Source organism: Callorhinchus milii, unplaced genomic scaffold (assembly GCF_018977255.1).
Source record: "Callorhinchus milii isolate IMCB2004 unplaced genomic scaffold, IMCB_Cmil_1.0 Scaffold5, whole genome shotgun sequence".
Lineage (NCBI taxonomy): Eukaryota > Metazoa > Chordata > Chondrichthyes > Chimaeriformes > Callorhinchidae > Callorhinchus > Callorhinchus milii.
In genome coordinates, this window is record NW_024704746.1 from 42,505,489 (window position 1) to 42,529,175 (window position 23,687).

At 45.8% G+C, this 23,687-nt stretch overlaps 1 protein-coding gene across 6 annotated transcripts in view; it reads left to right on the plus strand.

The window, feature by feature from the left end:
• Window positions 1-337: 337 nt before the first annotated feature.
• The window catches only part of LOC103179359 (suppressor of tumorigenicity 7 protein homolog), a 66,498-nt gene continuing 43,148 nt past the window's right edge, over window positions 338-23,687 (plus strand). For 3 of the 6 annotated variants that reach the window (XM_042335486.1, XM_042335488.1, XM_042335487.1), the window contains exon 1: window positions 338-598. In XM_042335486.1, coding sequence (XP_042191420.1) covers window positions 448-598 — 151 coding nt within the window. In that variant the 5' untranslated portion in view covers window positions 338-447. Of the gene's footprint in view, window positions 599-3,908; window positions 3,930-23,687 lie in introns of those variants that run through there. The other 3 variants (XM_042335489.1, XM_042335490.1, XM_007894592.2) reach the window with 3 other exon arrangements.

Below are 23,687 nucleotides of genomic sequence, written 5' to 3' on the forward strand. Positions count from 1 at the left end.
CTCTCACACACTCTCTGTGTGCAGCTCTCACACACTCTGTGGGCACTGTGTGCAGCTCTCACACACTCTCTGTGGGCACTGTGTGCAGCTCTCACACACTCTCTGTGTGCACTGTGTGCAGCTCTCACACACTCTGTGTGCACTGTGTCCAGCTCTCACACACTCTCTGTGTGCACTGTGTGCAGCTCTCACACACTCTCTGTGGGCACTGTGTGCAGCTCTCACACACTCTCTGTGGGCACTGGAAGCAGCTCTCACGCTCCCCCTCTCTGTGCATTGTATGAAGCTCTCCCCCCTCTCTGTGTGAGTGAGTCCCCCCCCCTCCCCTCTCTGTGTGAGTGAGTGAGTGAGCTGCAGTGGCCGGTCGGCTCTCCTGGGTGGGGAGGCAGGTCTCTGATCCCACAATACACTGAGAGCCTGTGATCTGACAGCAGCAGCAGCTGAAACATGGCTGAGGTGGGGACGGGCTTCCTGGAGCAGCTCAAATCCTGCATCGTCTGGTCCTGGACCTACTTGTGGACCCTGTGGTTTTTCCTGATGCTTTTCCTCGTTTACATCCTGCGGGTCCCCCTGAAGATCAACGATAATCTGAGCACAGGTGAGGCTGGGGGCTGGGGGGTCCTGGGGGCTGGGGCTGGGGGCTGGGGCTGGGGGTCCTGGGGGCTGGGGCTGGGGGGTCCTGGGGGCTGGGGCTGGGGGGTCCTGGGGGGGGGGGGGCTGGGGCTGGGGGGTCCTGGGGGCTGGGGCTGGGGGGGTCCTGGGGGCTGGGGCTGGGGGGTCCTGGGGGCTGGGGCCTGGGGGCTGGGGGGTCCTGGGGGCTGGGGCTGGGGGGTCCTGGGGGCTGGGGCTGGGGGGTCCTGGGGGCTGGGGCTGGGGGGCTGGGGGGTCCTGGGGGGGCTGGGGCTGGGGGTCCTGGGGGCTGGGGCTGGGGGTCCTGGGGCTGGGGGGTCCTGGGGGCTGGGGCTGGGGGGTCCTGGGGGTCCTGGGGCTGGGGCTGGGGGGTCCTGGGGGCTGGGGCTGGGAGGTCCTGGGGGCTGGGGCTGGGGGGTCCTGGGGGCTGGGGCTGGGGGGTCCTGGGGGCTGGGGCTGGGGGTCCTGGGGGCTGGGGCTGGGGGGTCCTGGGGGCTGGGGCTGGGGGGGGCTGGGGCTGGGGGGTCCTGGGGGCTGGGACTGGGGGGGCTGGGGGGTCCTGGGGGCTGGGGCTGGGGGGGGCTGGGGCTGGGGGGTCCTGGGGGCTGGGACTGGGGGTCCTGGGGCTGGGGGGGTCCTGGGGCTGGGGGTCCTGGGGGCTGGGGCTGGGGGGGGCTGGGCTGGGGGTCCTGGGGGCTGGGGCTGGGGGTCCTGGGGGCTGGGGGCTGTGTGCTGGGGGGCTGTGTGCTGGGGGGTGGTGTTGGGGTCTGGTGTGGGGGGCTGTGTGCTGGGGGGTGTGTGGGGGGTTGTGTGTTGGGGGTTGGTGTGGGGGGCTGGTGTGGGGGGGGGCTGGTGTTGGGGGGGGATGGTGTTGGGGGGGATGGTGTTGGGGGGGGGGCTGGTGTGGGGGGGGGTTGGTGTTGGGAGGGCTGGTGTGGGGGGGGGGGGGGGCTGGTGTGGGGGGGGCTGGTGTGGGGGGGGGGCTGGTGTGGGGGGGGGGCTGGTGTGGGGGGGGGGCTGGTGTGGGGGGGGGGGGGGGCTGGTGTGGGGGGGGCTGGTGGGGGGGGGCTGGTGTGGGGGGGGGCTGGTGGGGGGGGGGGGCTGGTGTGGGGGGGGGCGGTGGGGGGGGGGGCTGGTGTGGGGGGGGGGCTGGTGTCGGGGGGGGGGGCTGGTGGGGGGGGGGGGGGCTGGTGTGGGGGGGGGGGGGCTGGTGTGGGGGGGGGGGCTGGTGTGGGGGGGGGGTGGGCTGGTGTGGGGGGGGGGCTGGTGTGGGGGGGGGGGGCTGGTGGGGGGGGGGGGGGGCTGGGTGGGGGGGGCTGGTGGGGGGGGGCTGGTGTGGGGGGGGCTGGTGTGGGGGGGGGGGGGCTGGTGGGGGGGGGGGGGCTGGTGTTGGAGGGCTGAGCACCTCTGGTAAACTTGATCTGTCTTTTTTGTTTATGTTATTGTTGAGAAAGTGAGACACATCTCCGGAATTGTCAGCCCAGCTCCCCCCCCCCCCACCCCCACCCCCGGAGCCCCCGCACTGTTTGCAAAACTCTTTGCTTTTTTTTGCAAGAAAAGTTTATTTTTTAAAAAAAAATTTTTTTGGGGGGAGAGGAGGGGGTTGTGGGTGGGGGCGAACCCACAACACACACACTTAGGCAATTTCATGCAAGTTGTTGCGTACCACTGTGCAGCTCTCTCTCTCTCTCTCTCTCTGGGTCCTAAAGGTCTCCTGCTCTTGTTTCAAGTCCTCTCCTTCCCTCCAAATAATACTCTTTGACTCTGTGGCATGTGTGTGTGTGTGTGTGTGCGCGCCTGGTGGGGAGGGAAATAAGGTCAGGTGTGGGGGGCACCTCCGCTCTCTCTCTCTCGGCTCCACGTTAAGCTCCGCCACTGTTAAGCTCCTGGACACAACCCGCGTGAAGGGCTCTATTTCAGTGTGAGCTTGTTATTGTTGAGTGGTTTGGGGCTAAGGTCATAGTTTGCAAGCGGAATGCATCTCGACTGTATGTATCTGTCCGTCCGTCCGTCTTTCAGTCTGGTCCGTTTTGTTTGGTTTACAATTAGCTTCTGGTTTGTTTTGTTTTGTTGATGTCGGTGATCAAATGACCTATTTTTTCAACCGTGCCTTCGGTCACATTTCTCCCTCCTCCCAGCTCAGGCTCCCAGTCAGCCTCATGAAGCATTTTGAGACACGTCTTCCTGGCGTGAAAGGCTGAAACATAAATTGTTGTCGTTATTTGATGTGTGTTTCACCAAATGTTGCACTGAAATAACATTGTTTTTAAAAAAACAATAAATATTGAGTTCCAGCTTGCAAAGTAGTTGGAATAACTTTTCTTTAATAATAATAATAATAATAATAATCCTTGCATTCGATATAGTGCGTAAAGTGAATCCTGTAATGCTGTATGGAATAACTATAATAGAGGGTTTTGCTGATGTGCTGCTGGTATTCTTTCACGCGCAGAAGATGGTGAGCAAGAGTTGACGACAATTCACTTGATCTCCCATGTGTCAAAGGTCTTATTAGATATTGCTAAATGTTGAGTTTTTGGATTGTGGCCACTGGCTGTTGTGCTCACTTCCTAATCGGGAAGGGGAGGGTGGGGGGGTGTGGAGCCAGAAAGTTGGCTGCTGAATCGCTTTTAATTTTACTGATACTTGGCTCTGTACAATAACACAACAGCACTGGCCATGATTCTGGGCCAGTTGAATGCTACATAAATTGCTGAATTGTGCTCAGTTAGAATAAAGCAGCGTTTCTCAGCTTTATCAGTGTCAGGGACCAGCTTGGCTCAGTTTCTTCATGAAATGTGTCTGACCTCAAGTTCAATGCAGAAGTGGGCTGAACTATAGCCAGTCTTGTGCTGTGCACATTTGACAAATACTGAGTTTCAACAAGACCTTTTCTAAACTATCTATCATCCTTCCACACTGGGCTGGATTTAACCTCAAAATCCAAGAGTTGAACCGGCAACGTACAGTACTAACCCAGGATGTCTGACACATGAGGAAACGCATCACTATGCTTGAGGGTATCCAATCCAAATGGAGAGTTCTGTGGATCCCACCTACACATGGAAATTCCCGTATCTGGAATGGAATGCGTACTCTTTCCCTGAAGGGACGCTTCCTGCTTTCCTAAATCTGGGGAGCATCAGGCTGGTGAGAGGCAAGGCTTTAGGATCCCAGGGAGTGCTTTGGGTACTGCTAGAGTTTAACCAACTAAACCCACACAGCTTGTCATTGAAAGCGCTCAAAGTATTAACATTCGCATTGCTTTTTCTGTTACTTGGAGGGCTAGCTGCAGTTTGGTAAGTAGAGAGCTTGGTCTCTAATGTGTTTATATGTGTGGACCAGAGCTTCAGTTATGCCAAACCTTAAATGGAACTACATTTCTTTTCATTCGTGCCTGAGGTTCTTGTCTTTATCTGCTTGCCTTCTTTGACACGTGCTGCAAACATAATGATACTTCCTAGAATTTTGTATTTCGGATGACTATTACTAGCTCACATGATTAACTCTGGAAAATTGCCCAGTCAGATGCAGGAAAGGTAAGGGACCTTTTATTCTTTACACCATACCTCAGTGCGTCAATTAAGTATTATTACTGTGTATTGTGCTGGTCACAAGCTCATTCCCCCTGGTTTATACAAGATTGAATATCATTCATCAGATGTGTGTCAACCTGACACAGTTGGTAGCACTCTCTCTTGAGTCAGAACGTTGTGGGTTCAAGCCACATGTTGGGACTTGGAACTCATCTGCTGTGTGCAATTGGCTGCTGCATTTTGCCCACAAAATATACAGTCAATTCACTTTGCAGTATTTTCTGTGAAGCGCTTTGAGACGTCTCAAAGATGTAGTAAGGCGCTACATCAAATGCAAGGATTATCTAGGCTGATACTCTGGAGCAGCACTAGGGGTATGCTGCATTCTTGGAAGTGGCGTCCTTTGAGACCATGAGATATTATCTGGAAATTCACTCCACAGCTGTTTGTGGGATATTGCTGAGAACAATTTAGTTGCCGTTTCTCTCTGAGAAAATACACAGTCACCATCTGCTCAGTCACTAGCCAGGAGGAGGGTAGCAACATACGTTTACTTGAATTCTTAGAGGTCACTACACTTTACAATATATTCTGTGAAGAGCTTTGGGGCATCTCAACGACATAATAAACTGTGTGTCAAACGCAAATATTGTTATTGCTGATCTCCAGTAGATAAATACTTTCCCTTTTTTTATCTAAAGGATTTCACTCACTCTGCATTGCCTGCTTGTGTTAATAATAATAATACTCCTTGCATTTGATGTAGTGCCTGCCTTATCACGTCTTCAAGACGCCTCAAAGCACTCCACAGAATATACTGTAAAGTGAATTGACAGTATATTTTGTGGGCGAAATGCAGCAGACAATTGCGCACAGCAGTGTCCCACAAACAGTCGTGGGTTGAGTGACCAAATTATTATTATTTGTGTTGGGACTCTGTTCCACATAACTGTGCAGCTCAGCTGCTGACTGGAGACTGGATAAACTCACTGAGCCATTGGAGAAGCACAACCTCTGAACTCAAGCTCACCAGCAGTTTGCTCTCCTCCCTTGAAGTCTTTGTGGGGTTGTCCCCTGTTCAGCAATATGAAACCCATCTTGTCACCATCTGTCTTGTACTATATGAATTTACTGGTGTATCTAAGTGAGCTCATTTCAGTGAGCACTGACTGATTTCTGTTTGCAGCGTGTTTGCTTGTCACAGCTGCTAAGTTCAGCTTGGTCCTTCTTGGTATAAACAGAACTTGCATATTTCACTAACCCAGGAGAGGCCTTAGTTAGCCATATGGCAGCCTCACTACTAGGAAGAAGTGCGGTACAGTTAACCATGTGTTGGGATTTAACACATTAATTCCTGAAGGGCCCTTTGCAGTTTGAAGTACACAAAGGAACTGGCTGTATCCTATCTGTAATATTTATTGGCAATAAGCTGCCTTATGGTGAATGTTATAAAGTGGTATCTGTGGCTTGAGTGAAGCTGAAAGCTGAATTTTTCCATGAACTGCAAATGCCTAAATAGTCCCCAAATGGTGGCGTTGCACAGGGTCAGGAGAAGGGTAGCAGCAGCCATGTATTTGAAATCTAAGCAGTTCAAATATCAGCAACTATAAAGCCAGCCACTTGCTCTCTCTGCTTGCACTGGTCTGTTAGAGCTGGTTCCAGATGACGGCCCCACTGCTCACGTCATTGCTCCACCTGTGCAAATACGTTTACACAGTGTGCTCACCGCCTACTCTGCTGCTGAAAGGGGAACCTGAGACGCTCGGGGGCAGCATGCCGTTAGGAGAGAGCGTCGGCACAATTTCCACTGAGGAAAAACCACTCATTGCGAGCAAGCTCAAAAGCGAAGATAATAAATTAATGAACGAGGATGAAACTGAATGAGACGGCACCTGGTGACCGAGAGGTATGGGTGAGAATCGAGTAACGTTCGAAGAAGCAGCTTCTCTTGGGGCTGTAATTTAGCTGGCGTATTTTCTCTGGCTCCATTCTTTTAATTTTTTTGTTGCTTCCACCTTTCGGCCCCGCCATGCAGTGCATTTCTCCTTCCCTGGAACCCTGCTGTTCTTTCACTTTCTCGACTGCCGTCTCACTTTATTCAGAGGCTTCCCAGCTCAGTTTGACCTAGCATGCCTCACAGATCTCCCACAGCGATGTGAGAGCTTCTGTCATGCTTATTGCATCTTCCCATCATTACTAGTTGTAGTTCCGTTAGACCAGTGATACAGATTAGAGCTCGTGCCCATTAATGATTTAGACCGCCATTGCCGCTGTCTTAGGTGTCAGCCTGGCTTATTTGGTAGCATCCTCGCTTCTACGTCAGAAGGTTGTGGGCCCAAGACCCCTGGGGGGACTTTGAGCTCATATTGTGGAGTCCTGTAGCTTAGTGGTTAGAGCACTCGCTTCGCAATTCCCGCGAGGGCGAAACGTTGGGCAAGTTTCCTTACTCCACATGCCTTTGTTTGCCTAGCAGTAAATAGGAACCGATTTAGTCGATTGGCGGATGCTTTTCCGGAGGTAATAATCACTCAATCCACATAATATACAGCCATTCACTTTACAGTATATTCTGTGAAGCGCTTTGAGACGTCTCAAAGACATGATAAAGCCCTATATTGAATGAATGGATTATTATTATTATTATTATCTCCTCGGCTGGCCGTGCAGGGCTAGGGGAGCCTGCATTGTCAGAGGTGTCATGCTTCAGGTGATATGTTAACATCCTGATATGTTTTCTCGCCCTCAGTTGTTTTTGTGGGACATCGCTGTGTGCAAATTGGCTGCCGCGTTCGCCTACAAAATACACGGTCACTCCACTGTACAGTATATTCAGTGAAGCGCTTTGAGACTTTCTCCTGACGTAAAGAGCACTATACCAATGAAAGGATTATTATAACTGCAATGACCTTAGTTCAGGATTTTATGTAGTACAGTGGACATCCAGCTATGTGTGTTTGTCTCTGGAGAGAACTGCTTGCAGGTGTGTAGGTGTTTTATTTGGTCAGGAATGAGCTGCTGTAAAATAACTTGACAAGGTTGGGAGTTAAAGTGTGATGATTGTGTGCATTTGGTTCTCACTTTCTCTTACAATACAATTACTGAAGCCAACACAGAGTTCTCTAAATACTTGTACTGTTGGGTCTCTTGGTGCGCTGTTTTGCACAGTGGAATTTATTGTGTTCCCACACGACCCTATACTCAAGTTTGTCCAGTTATTTAGCTTTAGTCTAAACTATGAGTGCCACTTTAAAACAATCAGTTTTTTTGAAAGCAGATTTGTATTGTCTTAAACTGCCTTTAGCTTGCCGTACAATGGTCCCCTTATCTTTAAACTAAAAGGTAGAATAATATCTACCTTGCAAGGGTTATAATCCTTGCATTTGACATAGCCCTTGTATTGTGGAAATATAGGTAATTGCTGTTGAGTGTAGCGACTGTGCATTCTTGGTGCATTACAGAAAAGCTGGACAATGCTGGGAATAGTCTCTTTGTGATGAAGTTGTAGTTCTGATCATCATTGTTTGGTTATACCTGTAAACAAGTAAAGTTAATATTTGCATGCTTTACACGCCTGAAACCCAGCCCGAGCTGCCTGAATTACTTCAAAGCTCGTGGGAAGCATGGTCAAGCTTTCATGTGTCTTTTCCCCCCGTCACTTAAGTCGACAGTTCAAGCGTGCTATTCTGTTAAAACGCCAAGTTGTTGATGTGTGTTGTGAGAGGCCTCAGTACACAGAACTTGGTGAGATATTCCTGGTACACCATAATCAACTTGAAGTTTGAGTATGACATAGACTGCATATCAATGAGATCAACTTGACCCCAGGGACTCAAACTCTTTAGTGAGAATGTCACTTGAAGTTTGCAGTGAATAAAATATTATTTTTCATAATGTGTTATTTCTTTGTTGATAATGCTAACAAGTGTCCAGGCAAGGTTATGAATATGATGAAATAATCACTTTTTCACAAATTCCTTGACTCCTAAATTCAGCGATTTCATGGTTTCACAGTTTTACTGAACGTTTCTGGTATTTCGTGAAATCCCTGTTTTCACAACTTTACTGTAATATATATATGTGCACATATATACCTATATATACATATATATACATATATACCGAAGTGTGTGTGTGTATATATATATATACCCCTAAGTAGCACAACAATTGGAGTCAATGATGCAAAACACAAATGTAATAAATTGGGAACAATAAACAATAGGCCTGCATATTTTTAAGACAAATTAAGCCGTGTGGATGCTTGACATTCACAGCAGCTCGGTTGTCATCTGCAGCAATGATACAATAGGGGACGGTTTTGGGTGTTGCCCTTCATTGTAACTGTAATGCCTGCTGGAGGATCCCACACGGGCCTGGAAGAGGAGAATAAGTCAAGACTAGACATTCGAAGAAATTAAAAGATAATTTATAATGTTCCTGCCCTCTAAAAGACTTGGATCCTGTCTTTGTTAAACGCTCCAAGATACTACCCACGTGAAGGATGCTATATAAATATAAGTTTGTTATTAACTGTTGTTGTTACGTTGTAACAATTCTCAGATAAAATTGGTCATTCACTTTCTGGCTGTTTGTGAGGCACTGCTGTGCCCAAATTGCGTGTACTATATGCAGTCACCACACTATACAGTATAACCTGTGAAGTGTTTTGAGACGTCCTCCTGGTGGAAAAGGCACTGCATCAAATGCAAGGATTATTATGGTAATCACAGCTTTTGTTTAACTGCCTCCCATTAGCCCCGGTTCCCTTCAATGCAGTAATGCATTTGAGGATTACTGGCTCTCTAACATGGAGTTTCACTTTCAAAGAGAGGGGAGCTACAGAAATTGCACGGGAAACTTTTATGATTATTTGTCTTTTATCTCCCCCACCAGTCACCCCTTTAAAACATGCTTTTAGTGTCCTTCCTCTGGGTGTTCTATTTTTCTGTGAAATTTACACGTTTTTCACAAATGTGCTGTGGCTCCACAGAAACTCACTGCATTAAAAAGGACTTCTAGTAGTTGGGAGATTTTAAAGGAGGCTGAGGTAGTTGTGTGCTTTACAGTAAAGTTCAGCACTTCAACACATCCACACCGCCAATAATAATCCTTGCATTTGATATAGCGCCTTTCATGTCAGGAGCACGTCTCAAAGCACTTTGCAGGATTTTCTCTAAAGTGGAGTGAATGTGTATTCTGTAGATGCTCTGGGTTGCTACCCTGCATGAGGGGCTCCATATAAATGCAAGTTGTTGTCGTTATTCTGTAGGCAATCGCACCAGCAAATGAGTGCACTGCAATATCCCACAAACACACGTGACTCAGAACTGAGGTCAGGTAAGTGTTTCTTTGCACAGAAGGGTTGTAAAGGTGTGGAATGCTCTGTCCCAGAAAGCTGTAGAAGTTGAATCGGTAGGAATGTTTAAGCCAGAAACAGATTTGGGTAGAAGAGCTATTAAAAGGTAGAGCATTAAAAAATCTGCCAACTGGCGGAACAAGTTTGATGGGCTGTTTTGCTATTTTCCTTTGTTCCTATGTCACCCTGGCCTGCGAGGACTCTGCTTTGATCCAAGATACCCTCTCAGTAGAGCTCCAATGAGTCGGTGTAAATTACTTTACCCCACGCTCAACTTCCCGAGACACCCTTTACTCCGCAATCTTCCCATGTAAGTGCTTCTTCGGTCTCACAGGTGGCTCTGTAGAATGTAGGAGGGAGGAAAGAGTGAGGAGCTGCAGCTCGTGATGACGCAGTGAGTTTTGGAGGATGAGCATGCACTGGTGGCGTTTTGGGAGCTTTGGGAAAAACACATCAGGAGAATTCAGAGTGTGCTGCTCTCTGCAAAACAAAGTCCAGAAAGCGAGACACAGAGGCTAGAGGTGAAGACGTCTTCCCGGTGTGAAAGGTGCCTCAATAAATGTAAATTACATTGGGTGGGGTAGCAGAGTGAGGAGGTGGGGAGATTCACTGTATAAAGTACGTGAATGGTTCACAACAATCTCCATGCCGATTTGCAGATACAAAACCAAATGTAAAACGCAGGGGAGAAGGATCATCGATTTATATGAAAAGCTTTCGTCTATCTCATGGCCAGAGTTTCTAGAAGAGCTTCCCCAGATGTGGGTGCCCAATGATGCACTGTAAGACTATAACGCTTTGCCGTCCCCAAAATCACGCTCCTTCATTGATGTACATTGTAGAACATTTAACTGAACGCTGGAGGATCAGAGAGATCTTAAAAGTAAACCACAGGCACTTCAGTAAACTTAATAAAATTCCAGAAAAAGAAAGCATTCTGGTGAGGAACTGTTTCTGGCTGCCACTTATTTTTTACAAGCCTCTGGCTCCTCTGGAGCTGGTATGTAAATGACCATGTTTAGTTATGTAGATCTAATCCTGTGGCATTGCAGTATTCATACTTGAAGTGTGTTATCAGATTCAGACAGTCATTTGTTTTATATTCAAATCATTCTTCACTTCATCAAACGGTTACCATTTTTATTTAGTCTGTGGAAATAAGGGAACTGGGAAATACCTAAAAAGGAGTCAACTACAGGGATATGGGAAAAGGGGAGGTAAGTGAGACTGAAAGAATTGCTCTTCAAAAGAGCCAGCACAGACATGATTGGCTGAGTGGCCTTCTTCTGCGCTATAAATTTCTATGGTTTTAGGAGCACAAGTCCCAGGAGCTGGAAGGCTTGGATTTACTTGCGAGCAGCACACTGCGCATCATGGTGTTTTCACAACCAATGGCAAATACGTGGATCCTATTAACAGTGTGCGCTTGCCCTTAGACCATCCTGTCAAAGTGTAGCAACTCTATGGGTCAGACTTTAAGAAGTGGAGTCCTGTAGCGTATTGGTTAGAGCACTCGCCTCGCAAGCTAGTGGACCTGGGTTTGATTCCCGGACAATAGGAAAATTTCTTTACACCGCACGCCTCTGGTTATCGAGCAGTAAGCAGGAACCGAGTTGTTAATAGATTGGCAAATCGCTTTTCCGGGGTAAAAATCCCTTCCAAAAAAATTGTCCCAATCTTTCTGGAACACTGCTGTGTGCAATTGGCTGCCGTGTTTCGCCCAACAAAACATACAGTCAATTCACTTTACAGTATGTCCTGTGAAGGGCTTTGATACGTCTTGAAGATGTGATAAGGCACAATATCAAATGCAAGGATTATTGTTACTATAAGGCAATGTCGCGCCACAACTGAAGTCAGATCTTTTCGTCGGAGTGGCTGAAAACTGTTGGGAAAAGCACGGGAATGATTCTTTTCAGTTTGGATCATTTCTTTTGATGCGTAGGTAGACCTTGAACCGGGATCAGCAACTGTGAAGCATTCATACTGAATTACTATGTGAATGCAGATTCATATATTTATGTTACTGGTTTCTATACAGCAAGGATAAAGCGTTTAAAGGCTTTCATTTCTAAAAGGTACTCTGTTTTAATTCCTCGAGTGACCAAAGGTGCTTTTGTACCAAGGCTATGTGGCATGTGAGAGTTCCCTGGATTCACTTACCTTTAACTTTCAGTAACACATTTATGTGTTGGACGGATTGAGCTGTTGGGTGCAACATGAGATCTCTGTGCGGCTGTGCTATCTAATCCACTTTTTATTAATACCATGGGGCAAAATTCCACTTGCCTTTAGATTTACTCTATTAACAAATCGACTTTGAGGTCCTCAGCCTAAACTATAAATCCCTTTGCACACTCGCACCTGCCTATCTCTGTGACCTTCCCCCTACCCCACTCTTCTGCTCGCCCCCTCTGCTCGGCTATCTCATGCCTGCTGTGCACCCTCCAACTGTTCTCCAGCCATCGGTGGCTAAGCCTTCAGCTGCTACGCTCCTGGCCTCTGGAACTCCTCCCACACCTCCCTATCTGTCTTTAAATTCCACCCCAAAAAACTACATCTTTGACCGTGCTTATAGTCCCTTCCTCCCTCTCCCTTATTTTCTGTGCAACTTTGTCTCTGCAAAGAGCTCTGAGGTGTTATACTACATGAGGGGCACTAAATAAATGCAACTTACTATAGCAATAATTAATCCTTGCATTTGATACAGTGCCTTTTATGGTGATTCTAGGTTTGATTCCCAGTGGACCAACGTAGTTTTTCATCCAGTGAATGAAATGAGCACTATATTTAAAGGGGGGAGGGGAAAAGGCTCCTCTAATGGGGTTAAATTGGCTCCAAGGAACAGAACACAACGTCTAGACATGTCCTCAACCAAAGGCCTAATGGGGATGACGGTTCTAGCTGGGCAAGCACCATGCTTTGGTGATATCAATAGCACTAAATATATATTTAATCCGAATGGCTACATCTGGACATGTTTTGTAACTTAGTGCAAGAAGCAACCCCCTTCATCTTCACTGAGCCTGGGGTAAGGAGGAGTCGGGTTATAGCTGCTTTCTGCATCAATTAGTCTATCAGCACAACATACTGGCAAATTAACAGCCACTGCACAAATCTGACGCTGAAAACTAGATAACTCTCGATAATGAGCATACAGCATTCTGGCAGCTGGTGACCTTCACGGATTGAGTTGAGTGTTAAAGCAGAATCTGCTTGTTGTCGAGTTCATGCCACGAAGTTCCACAGCTTAATTCTCAAAGTAGTGTTATGTGGGCCTTGAGGGAAAACGACCAAGTGTTCCCGCGCTACTTGTTGTGGAGCAAGCCTCGGCTGTTGTGCCTGTGATTTTCTGGCCAATGGTGTCCTGCACCTTCACCGGACAGGAAGTTTCTTTTTCCAGGGTCTCGCTCCCATTCCTTGGTCCCAGGTTACAAAAGGAACAGTAGATGAGCCAAGCTGCCCATTTAGTCCGGCAATGACATCTTCAACCCTTGGCTGCAGCCTCTTTCCCACCGAAGCTGCCCGAATGAATCTGTTTGTTCCCTCCCAGTTCCCAGAGCAAACCTGTCAGCTCTCATTAGTCTTAAACACACTCAAGCCTGTTCATGGAGAGATGTGCCTGAGGCAGAAAGTCTGGAAAAATAAGGAAAGAGAGAAAAGGGCAAAATATTTGATGTTTTGACTGTGGTGAGGGAAGCTTGATTGTTTTGTCCAGAATTACAAGAATGATTCATTGGGAATTTCACCCACAAAGGCTGTGAAGGCAGTACTGTGTATAGGTGGCTGAGCCTGGCTTAGTTGGTAGCATCTTGCCTCTGAGTTAGAAGGTGTGGGTTCAAACTCCACATCAAGCCTTTGAGTTCACAATCAACCCTTATCTCCCTAATTAGGTGGATGTTAAAGATCCCATGGCAGCACCATTTGAAAAGAAAAGGGAGTTTCTCCCGGTGTCCTGGCCACCAATCCCCCAGATAAAATTAGTTGTTCGCTTCATGGCTGTTTGCGGGATGCTGAGCTGTGCAAATTCGCTGCCGCATTCGCCTACAAAGTACACAGTCACGACATTTTACAGAAGAATGTGAAGCACTTTGAAACATTTTGCATGATAAGGCACTGTATGAAATGTAAAGATAATAATTCTTCATTTTTAACCTGCTCCCATAATCCTAGGATGACCATTTATATAAGATCATGCCTATTGATTGCTTTCTCAGCTTTTTACACATATTGGCCTGTCACGTAAGAAAGCCTCATGCCGAGAATTATACCAATTATTCTTTAAGAGAAAATGTAATTATAAGTTAAGTTAGAAAGAATCTTCATATCGACCAAATGAATGATTTTTGTTTCTTGAACTTAACGTTCATAATATCATGAGTAATGTGATAGATTAAACATAATTTTTACCACATTTTACCGTCTAGGCAATGATTAGTACCTTCCTTGAAGGAGTAATTTTTAAATGGATTTCTATCCCATAGTTTCATGTGGTTCATTGAAACCATGCTTATCGCTTGGCATTGCTTCCGTGCTTTTCATCCTCACTTCTCAGCTTCACTGTCACTAAACAGCACTTTTATAAATCAATAATATGATAATCGTTGCATTTGAGATAGCATCCTTCACGCTGGGAATATATCTCTTAAGTGCAGCACAGATGTTACTGTAAAGTGTAGCGACTATGTAGTATACAGTGAATGCGACAGCCAATTTGCACTCAGCAGTGTCCCACAAACTGCTAGGAAGTGAGTGACCAATTTTAGATTACTTAACATCAAGCTGTTGCATAGCTACGCCAAATAATCCACAGTTCCCTCAGGTAGAAAGAAGTCAAGTGAAGATTATGAGCCACAAATTGAGATATATAATGTGTTACAACAACAACTTGGATTTATATAGCGCCCTCCACCGGACGGCGTCTCAGAGCGCTTAAGTATCACCATTGATGATTAACACATCACGTCCCACAATTTCTTTAATCTTTTAACCTCAAACAAATAGCCTTGGCTCAGTTAACCAATTGCCCTTCCTTAATACGTTTCTTGGTATGAAAAGATTAGGATGTCACCTTTTGTAAACAATTTCCTTTTCACGCAATGGAACCAATTGGACATCCACACTTCAATTTCTGCTACTGGTCAGAAATTAGTAACAGTACAATTCAATGCATTATGTAATGTGTGCACATTCCAGAGAGGATCGAGGTAGAATAATGTGCCCAATCCATTACAAGGAATGCTTGCAGCAAGGAAATGCATCATTTTCTGAGTTATTAATGCATGCGTCACTTAATGCATTCACTCATATCTGCTAATGGGATGTCTGCTAATTATCTAGCCCAGTATTGGCCAGATTCATTCCCTGTAGCCAACAATAGACAATTTTTATTTTGCCCACAAAATACACACAGTCACACCACTTTACAGTAAATCCTGCGAGGCTCTTTGCGACATCGCGACAACGTGATAATGCGTATATCAAATGCAGGATTATTATTATTATGCAGTACAGTGCACCCTATCAGATTGTATTGTCTTGACTCTTAAGTCATAAGGTTGGGGGTTCAAGCCTCACATCAGGACTTTCAAATGACTTTCTATGCTGACACCTCAGTGCTGGGGGTACGCTGCATTGTTAGAATACATTAGAATATACAGCACAGAAACAGGCCATTCGGCCCAACTGGTCTATGCCGGTGTTTATGCTCCACATGAGCCTCCTCCTGCCCTTCCTAAACTAAGCCTTCAAGCATAACCTTCTATTTCTTTCTCCCTCATGTACCTATCTAGCTTTCCCTTAAATACATCTATGCTATTTGCCTCAACAACTCCTTGTAGTAGCATGTTCCATGTTCCCAATACTCTCTGTGTGAAGAAATTTCTTCTAACTTCCCTATTTGATCTATTTGTTTTATATTATTTTATACTGATGGCTCCTAGTTTTGGTTTCCCCCACAAGTGGAAACATCTTCCCTATGTCTACCCTATCAAAATCTTTCATCATTTTAAAGACTTCCATCAGGTCACCTCTTACCCTCCTCTTTTCAAAGAAAAGAGTCTCAAGTATGTACAGCCTTTCCTGATAGGTATAACCTCTCAGTTCTGGAATCATCGTTGTGAATCTCCTTTTCACCCTCTCCAGTGCCTCGACATCCCTCCTATAATGTGGGGACCAGAACTGCACACAGTATTCTAAGTGTGGTCTAACCAAGGTTCTATAGAGGTTTACCATAACTTCCCTGCTTTTCATTTCTGTCCCTCTAGAAATGAACCCCAATGTCTGGTTTGCTTTTTTTATGGAGGTGCATCCTTCAGATCAGATGTGAAACTGAGGTCCTGTCTGCCTGTTCAAATGCACATTAAAGATCCCGTGGTACTATTTGAAAAAAGAATGGAGTTTCTCCCAGTGTCCTGACCAACAATCCCCCATTGTCGGTCATTCACTTTGTGGGTGTTTGTGGAACTTGGCTGCTGCGTTCGCCTACAAATACACAGACACTACTCTTCAAAGCAAAATCATGTGAAGCGCTTTGAGACGTCTCGACACAACAATAAAACGGAATATCCAATGCAAGGATTAGATAGTTTCATCCCAGGTATTACCTTTTTTTAAAAATCAAAAAAAGTTTGATTTTGCAGTGGAAATAAAGTGCAGAAGGTTCATTTAATCTCTATTAAATTGGTCTGGACGTCAAACTGCTTTCAAAGAAGCAGTTGATAAGTAGCTATTGCTGCAAATGAGTGCTTAAACCTCCCTCTTTATTTGTGCTGCGGAAAGTAAGGTTCTCTGAAAAGCTGTCATTGCAGCGCCTTTGTGCAGGCCATCTGCTGCTTTTGAGCAGTGTCCAACCTCCATGGCAACGTGGTTGGCAATTCCTGCAGCCTCCGGGTTGTGTTGCTATGGGGAGAGGATGTGGGGAGGGGATGTTGGGGGTTATCACAGGCCTTGGGCACTGCTCTGCAGGAGCTGGATTTTCTTGGCTTCTCTCTCGCCTGCTTCTCTTTCAAAGCGTTGGGCTGCAGCTTGAGCAGACTCTTCATTATCAGAGTGAGAGTTGCGGGTCTGGGCTGCTCAGACTCAACACTCCGGCCCAGCGCAGGGCCCCTTCTCAGTAGCACGGTCTCCGACAGTCGTGGGCTTTGTCCAGTTCTGCCTGAGTGAACACCGGCTGCAAAGGCTTCAGAACAAACAGTGGTTGGAAATGACAGCAGCAGCGAGAACAGTCGCACAATGAGTGGCCTGCCACCTTGCACAATGAGCAGCACAGTGAGAAGGCTGTAGGGCTTTTTGGGGGTGATTAGCCAAAGTTCCTGCTCAATGTTGACATGTTAAGTTTCTAATTTTAATGTTTCTCTCCTGGTATCCGGGGGTAAACTCCTTTCTCTTGTCTCCCATCCCTTGCCAAATCTTAAATTGGCCAACTCTGTCTATTCATGAGATGCATCTGCCTGAGTCTTAAATGATGGATTCAGATCAGGTGCTGGGAGAGAAATGTGGAACAATTAGTTGCTCTCATCTTAACTACTGCACTCTCGGTTTAAGTGCTGTGCTCTCAGCTAGCACTGAGCATCCCAAACATCTTGTGATCTGATAGTGTAAAATGCACAATCTGTGTAGGTTCATGTAGCAAAGGTCATCAGCTGGATTTTGTATTGCAACTACCGAGCTGCATTTAAATTCATGGCCTTTCATCTATATCCCAACAAGACAGCTTCAATTGCCAGGTACGTGTCTCTTTAAGATGGCACAAGGTATTGTGGAAACGTTTATTGAGCTAGAATTTGTAGCGGGAGCAATTTGGGGTAGGTCACATTGCAGATTTACTGAGACGTGGAGGCCTCTTGTTCCTGAGATGAATTTGAATAAAAATTACAAATCCAATTTTTTGAAAAAAAGAGGTGAAATTAGTGTCATTTTTTGCTCCATTTATTTGGGTGGTTTGGGCCAGCTGTCATTCTGCCTTAACGAAATGCAGAAGTGTGCGATGTGATATGATGTGGCAAGTATGCCACACGATTCCATTCTTCTGTACACTGAAGACCTTCTATTGTCTCTTCCAATTTGCCAGCTGAGAATGTGAGAATGACACCTTGTCACTCTGAGATAACTTAGCTCTTCGAGGAATTGTCTGCTCCTAGAAATATAGCCTGTCTTGGTTGGCAGCACTCCTGCCTCTGATTCGAAAAGATGTGTATTCAAACTGCATGTTAGGACTTTGCAGGTGTACAGTCTTGGCTGACATTGCAATGCAGTGCTGGGTATTTTTTTGTGGGGGTGGGGGGGTGAATTGTTGAATTGTCTAATTGTTGAAGATACTTCCTTTTAGATGAGACCTTAAGGACTCATCACACTGTTCATTAAAGATCCTGTGGCACTACGTGAAAAGAGAAGGGAGTTTGTCTGGGTGTCTTGGCCAACAATCTACCAGACAAGATTGGTCATTCACCTCATGCTTGTTTGTGACACTTTGCTGCGCGCAAATTGGCTGCAGTGCTAGCCTACAAAGTTCAGTACAGTGAATTTGAAGTGCTTTGAGACATCCTCCTGATGTGAAAGGTGCTATACCATTTTTATTATATTTGTTCAAGGAATTGTTAGATTTGTTTTTTAACAAAAAGATTGTAACAATGTTGCATTACCTGGTATTGCAAAAGTGTCAATGTTTTACATCAGTCCAAAAGCTGTAGGAAGCTGAGAAGCCAGATCGTATTGAGAGCAGAATGTGTCTGACCAGGACTGAATACAGTATTTAATAAAGTTCTCTTAAAATGCTTTCTTATTTGGCCAGAGAAAAAGCTGATCCTGCTGGATCGCCCGTATTTTAGTTGCAATAAGACAGTAGCTGAACCATATCAGTGCTTGAGAACGCTGAAGCTGCCATTTGCCAACCTGATACTGCATTTTCAATGTGCACTTGAGACAGCAAAGAGATCAGGGTTCATTAAAAGCAAACAGTTCACAGGACAGAGTGGTTCCCAAATGTTCTACCATTAAATATTTGTAGTTTCCGTTCAGTGACTGTAGGGCACAGCAACTTTGTGCGTCAGGATACTTTCGGTCAAGTATATTGTGTTGCCTCTTTGACCACGCTTTTGGTATTCTTTCCCCCTCGCTGCCCCGCCCCACTCCCAACTTGGGGTGCCCAGCCAGCAGTGTTGTGTGCTTTATGAGTCGTTCTCCTGACGTGAGTGGCTGGGATGTAAACTTTAAGTAAGAAAACTTGTATTCTGAAGCACTGAAACGTCTGAAAGCACTTCAAAGTAATTTACTGTCAAATGTGCTGACTTGCTTTGTAGGCAAAGACAACAGCAACAGATTGTTGGTCAGGACAATTAAAAAAGGGGCAAACACAAAAATACAGGGGAATTGTAGACTCGGGGTTGGATTATGAGTAAATCCTGGGTTTAATCTTTAATATGCAGCCTGGATTATCCGTTTTAAATCCTTGAATTGCAGCCATAAAGACCAGCAGTAATTTGATTAACAAGGTATCGTGTTATGGGAAGGAGGCCAGATACTGAAGCCAAGCTTTATGGGCTTTGTGGACATTCAGATGCTGCATTTAATGAGAGGAAAGTGATGCACGTATGAGAAGTGGAAGAAGCCACTAACAGGATCATTATAATAATGCCTAATAATCTTTACATTTGATGCAGGGCCTATAATGTCAATTGTCCAATTGTCTCGAATTCAAGATCCTCATCCTCACCTACAAGGCCATTCACGACCTTGCTCCCTCCTACCTCTCCGACCTACTATCCCCCTACTTACCCGCCCGTACCCTCTGTTCCTCTGGCTCTGGTCTGCTCCACATCCCCCGCCCCAACCGCCCTACCATCGGTGGCCGGGCCTTCAGCCTCTCAGCCCCTAGGCTGTGGAACTCCATCCCCCAGTGCCTTCGCTGCCTCCTCCCTTTCCTCCTTCAAGGCCGGTCTCAAGACCTTTCTCTTTGACCATGCCTTCAGCTCCCCTCTCGACTCTCTACCCCCTCCTCGCCCCCTCCCTTCCCTCCCCTCACCCTGACCATTTCCCCCCTGCTCGGGTCCCGACCCAACTGTCCAGCGCCTTGGGACGTCCTCCTGACATGAAAGGCGCTCTATAAATGAAATCTTGTTGTTGTTGTCTCAAAGCACATGCTTCAAAACAAAATTCTCCGACAAGTGTAGTGACAGTGTATTTTGTAGGCGAGCATAGCAGCCAATTTGTGGATAACAATGACTTTCAAACATCCGTGAAGGGAGTAACTAGTTTTACTTATCAAGTTGAGCACATGTGTGTTGAGCTTCTTTCCACCCATGGTTTAAAAGAAGAGTCCAGCAAGGGTTCCAAAACCCTAAATAGACAGGTGTGTATGTAAACATCTGCCCTGTGTAGGCAGATGTTTAATGTGTGTAAAGTGTGGCAGGGAAACTGTCAGAATTAAAAAAAACATCAAATTTGACAGCAGTTGATTAAAACTGAAGGGTAGTCATTCATTCCTGCAACAGGATCGTGGAAACGACACAAGGAAACCATTCAGATAATTGAACTACACTAGTGCCAACTTCTCCACTGGAGCTCCTCTAATCCCAATTTTCTGCTTTTTCCTTGCCCCCTTTTATTATTATAACAGAATAATAATATAACGATTCTTGCATTTGATGTAATGCCTAATGAGATTGTCGAGATGTCTCAAAGCAACTTCCAAGAATTATTGTAAAGTCCAGTCACTGTGTAGTTGGACGCGAATGTAGTAGCTGATTTGCCCATAGCAACATCTCGCAAACAGCCATGAAGTAGATGGTATTAATGATGCTGAATAATGTTGTATTGAACTCCTTTTCAAACGTTTATCCAGTTTCCTTTCAAATATTGTGATTTCAGCCTCAATAGCTACTGATTGCGAAAAAATCCATGTTCTAACAACTCCTCCGCAGGAAGACATTTGTTCCCAAACAAACCCAGTAACTCTTCCGCTAATGACCGATGAGCATTTTAGCTCACGGTATTGGTTATTCCTGAAAAACAGGAGGAAAATCCCTGATCTCTTCAACATTGGGGCCTCAGTACTAAACCATTCTGCTCCATAACTCATTACATTATGTCGCTCGCTTTTTTGTTGATCTGTGAAGAGACGCATCAGACCTTCCTCTTTGACCGTGCCTATCCCACCACCTTTCACCCTCCACCCCTCTTGATTCCAAACCCCAGCTGGAGTGCACACCTTTGACTGTTCAGTGCTTTGGGACATCTTCTTGATGTGAAAATCGCTAAATAAATGCAATTTATTGTTGTTGTTGAAACGTAGATTATCCCTTGGGTAAAATGAATGCACTTCCTTTATGCAGAGGCTTGAGGAGGAAAAGAGGACGAGAAGAAATTATAATGTAACTTGAGAAACAGAGTATAAGCAGCACATCTAACATGGGATATGTTGCCTGATATGATGCTGTGCTGAATTACGCTCATGCAGAACAAGCTATTTTGTTGGTGGAGGGGGGAGCATTTTACTCCTAAACAGCAGAATTTTGACTTCTTAAAAAGCACCCTTTTTGGGCTATTGTTGTTATATTTCTGCAGCAGTTATTTCAAGGGTGCCTTGTTGAAATGTGGTTCGGAATCGGTCACAGAGGAAGGAGTTTTGACAGTACTCAGCTTGGGGGAGTCACAATTCTAATCGCTGCATTTCTTTCACATGCAGGTTTCCTAAGTTATTCTTTTTACTACAGCCTCATTGATAAATAGCCCCTGTTCCACCACACGTGGCACAGGATATTCTTTTTCCGAGTGTACACAGTTGAACTGCACGTTTCATTAACTGAGTGTTTCCTTGAAGCCTTGAGTTTCGCTCAGTGGTGTTGTTCAATCGTACGACTGCCACGTTGTTAAAAAGCTCACTGTGGTAGCAGTGTTCTTGCTCTCTGTCGCCCAGCTGGTTGCAGAGCTGAGGAACTCGTTGGTTGGGATTCCTAACCCTCTGCCCCAGGCAACATGTGGCGCAATGACAGATGCTCACGACTGCAACTCCTCCTTACAGCTGATCCAGAGTAAAGCTGAACTGCCCTGGGGAGCTAACTTACCAAATTATTCAAACCTACTGTTCAGACTGCGTAACCTCCTGAGGAATAAAGGTAAATTAAATTTGTTATTCTGGAACTTTAAAGGACCTTTCAAAGGAATTTAAAAGGGGTTTTACTGAAATTGTTTGATATGTAATAAAAATTGCATTTGATACAATAATAATCCTTGCATTTGATATAGCGCCTTATCACCCCGTCAAGGCACCCCATAGTGCTTCACAGAATATACTGTACAGTAGATTGACTATGTATTTTCTGGGTGAAACGCGGCAGCCAGTTTGCACACAGCAGTTTCCCACAAACAGCCAATGATTGAGTGACCAATTTTATCTGGGGGATTAATGGCAAGGGCATTGGGAAAGAGAAATTTCTTTCTCTTTTCTTGGTCCCCTCCTTTTCAATATCTACATGCTCCCTCTTGGTGATATCATCTGCAAACATGGGGTCAACTTCCACATGTATGCAGATGACACCCAACTTTACCTCTCTGCCTCCACCCTTGACGCCAGAACCACTGTTGTCCTGTCAGAATGTCTGTCAGATATCAAGTCCTGGACGAGAGTTAACTTTCTTCATTTGAACGTCAACAAGACCGAACTTTCCTGATTGGCTCCCGTCACCGCCTGCACAACTTAGGCTGGCGGGCTTTCTGCCACTCTGCCCCTACTCTCTGGAACTCCATCCCGCAGTCCCTCCACCTCGCCCTATCCTTTGCATCCTTCAAGCCCCATCTCAAGACCCTCCTCTTCGACCGTGTTTTCGATCACCCTCCTTACCCGCCCCCTGCCTTCCACTCTCCCCAATCCCAACCCCCAGCTCGGGTACGAAACACTGACTCTCCAGCTCCTTGGGACGTTTTCCTGATGTGAAAGGCGCTAAACAAATGTAATTTTGTTGTTGTTGTATCATTATCTGACAATTAGGAAACCATTTCCTTCATTCCCTTCATAAAGATATTGGTTATTTAGAAACCTATTACTCAAAATCTAACACTGTACATTGACCGTATTTGTGAGTTATCTATAATACCAATCTGTGCAGACTTTGAGATATGGGAGGGAGGGGGGTGGAAAAAGTCTATCTTGCAGGATTTCTTAATGGAATTCCTTAGTAAGGAATCCGAGCCACTACAAGTGTGTCATTCCGACCCGTGGTAACTTCAATCCGACACAATCAATTTTGGGCCGGCTTTGCTATAGATCTGGTGGGACTGCCGTTGAAATTCCTTACCCATTAAGAAATGTCACTAGTTAGACCATGGGGATAAATGAATGCTCACGTTACAATTGGCGGAGTGGAGGATATGAGTTTCAAAATGGGCGGACACGAGAATGTAATTCTTCACTGAAATCAATATACAGCATATCCCGATATCAGTTTGTCAACATTTGCACTTGAACTATTTTGGGCTGCACATTGCCCTGCTGCAGGCTCAGATTAAGTGGACATCGTTTTGTGGATCCTGTGATGGTTTTCCTGTTTGCCGTGCATTTAAATACTGTCCAGCAATTGCCAAGAAGATCCTAACTGACATTGGGTAAGCAGAGCTGTTTATCTCCAGTGTGAATACATTGTACTGTTTATTTGTTTGTCATCGAGGGATACAGCTGTTGTGTTTTTATTCTAATACCAAATGGGAAGATGACAATCTATATTCCCTCACTTTATTTCTCTTTGTTCCTAACTTCTTTTTACCCCCTCATTGAATATACTGTAACTATCTATCTCAATTGCACACTGTCTTAATAATGGCAAGCAACAACAACTTGCATTTATATAGAACCCTTCACGTAGGGTAATGTCTCAGGGAGCTGCACTTCACAAAGAACTAGAACAGATACCAAGCAAGGGAGTGGGGGAGGGAGAAAGAGAGGGGCTTGGGGAGGAGGACGTGGTTGTAGGCGTGAAAGTGATTGATAAATAAAAAAATGTTCCTTTGTTTGGGGTCTGTTCTGGGTCCGCACTATTCAGAAATTATGTGAAGATGAACGTATCATACATAGAAATTCTTATCGCAGAAGGCGACCTCCGTCCGTTTTAAAGTCTATCAGAATAGGATTGGCCAATAATACCATTGCTACGTGAGAGAGAACGACAACAACA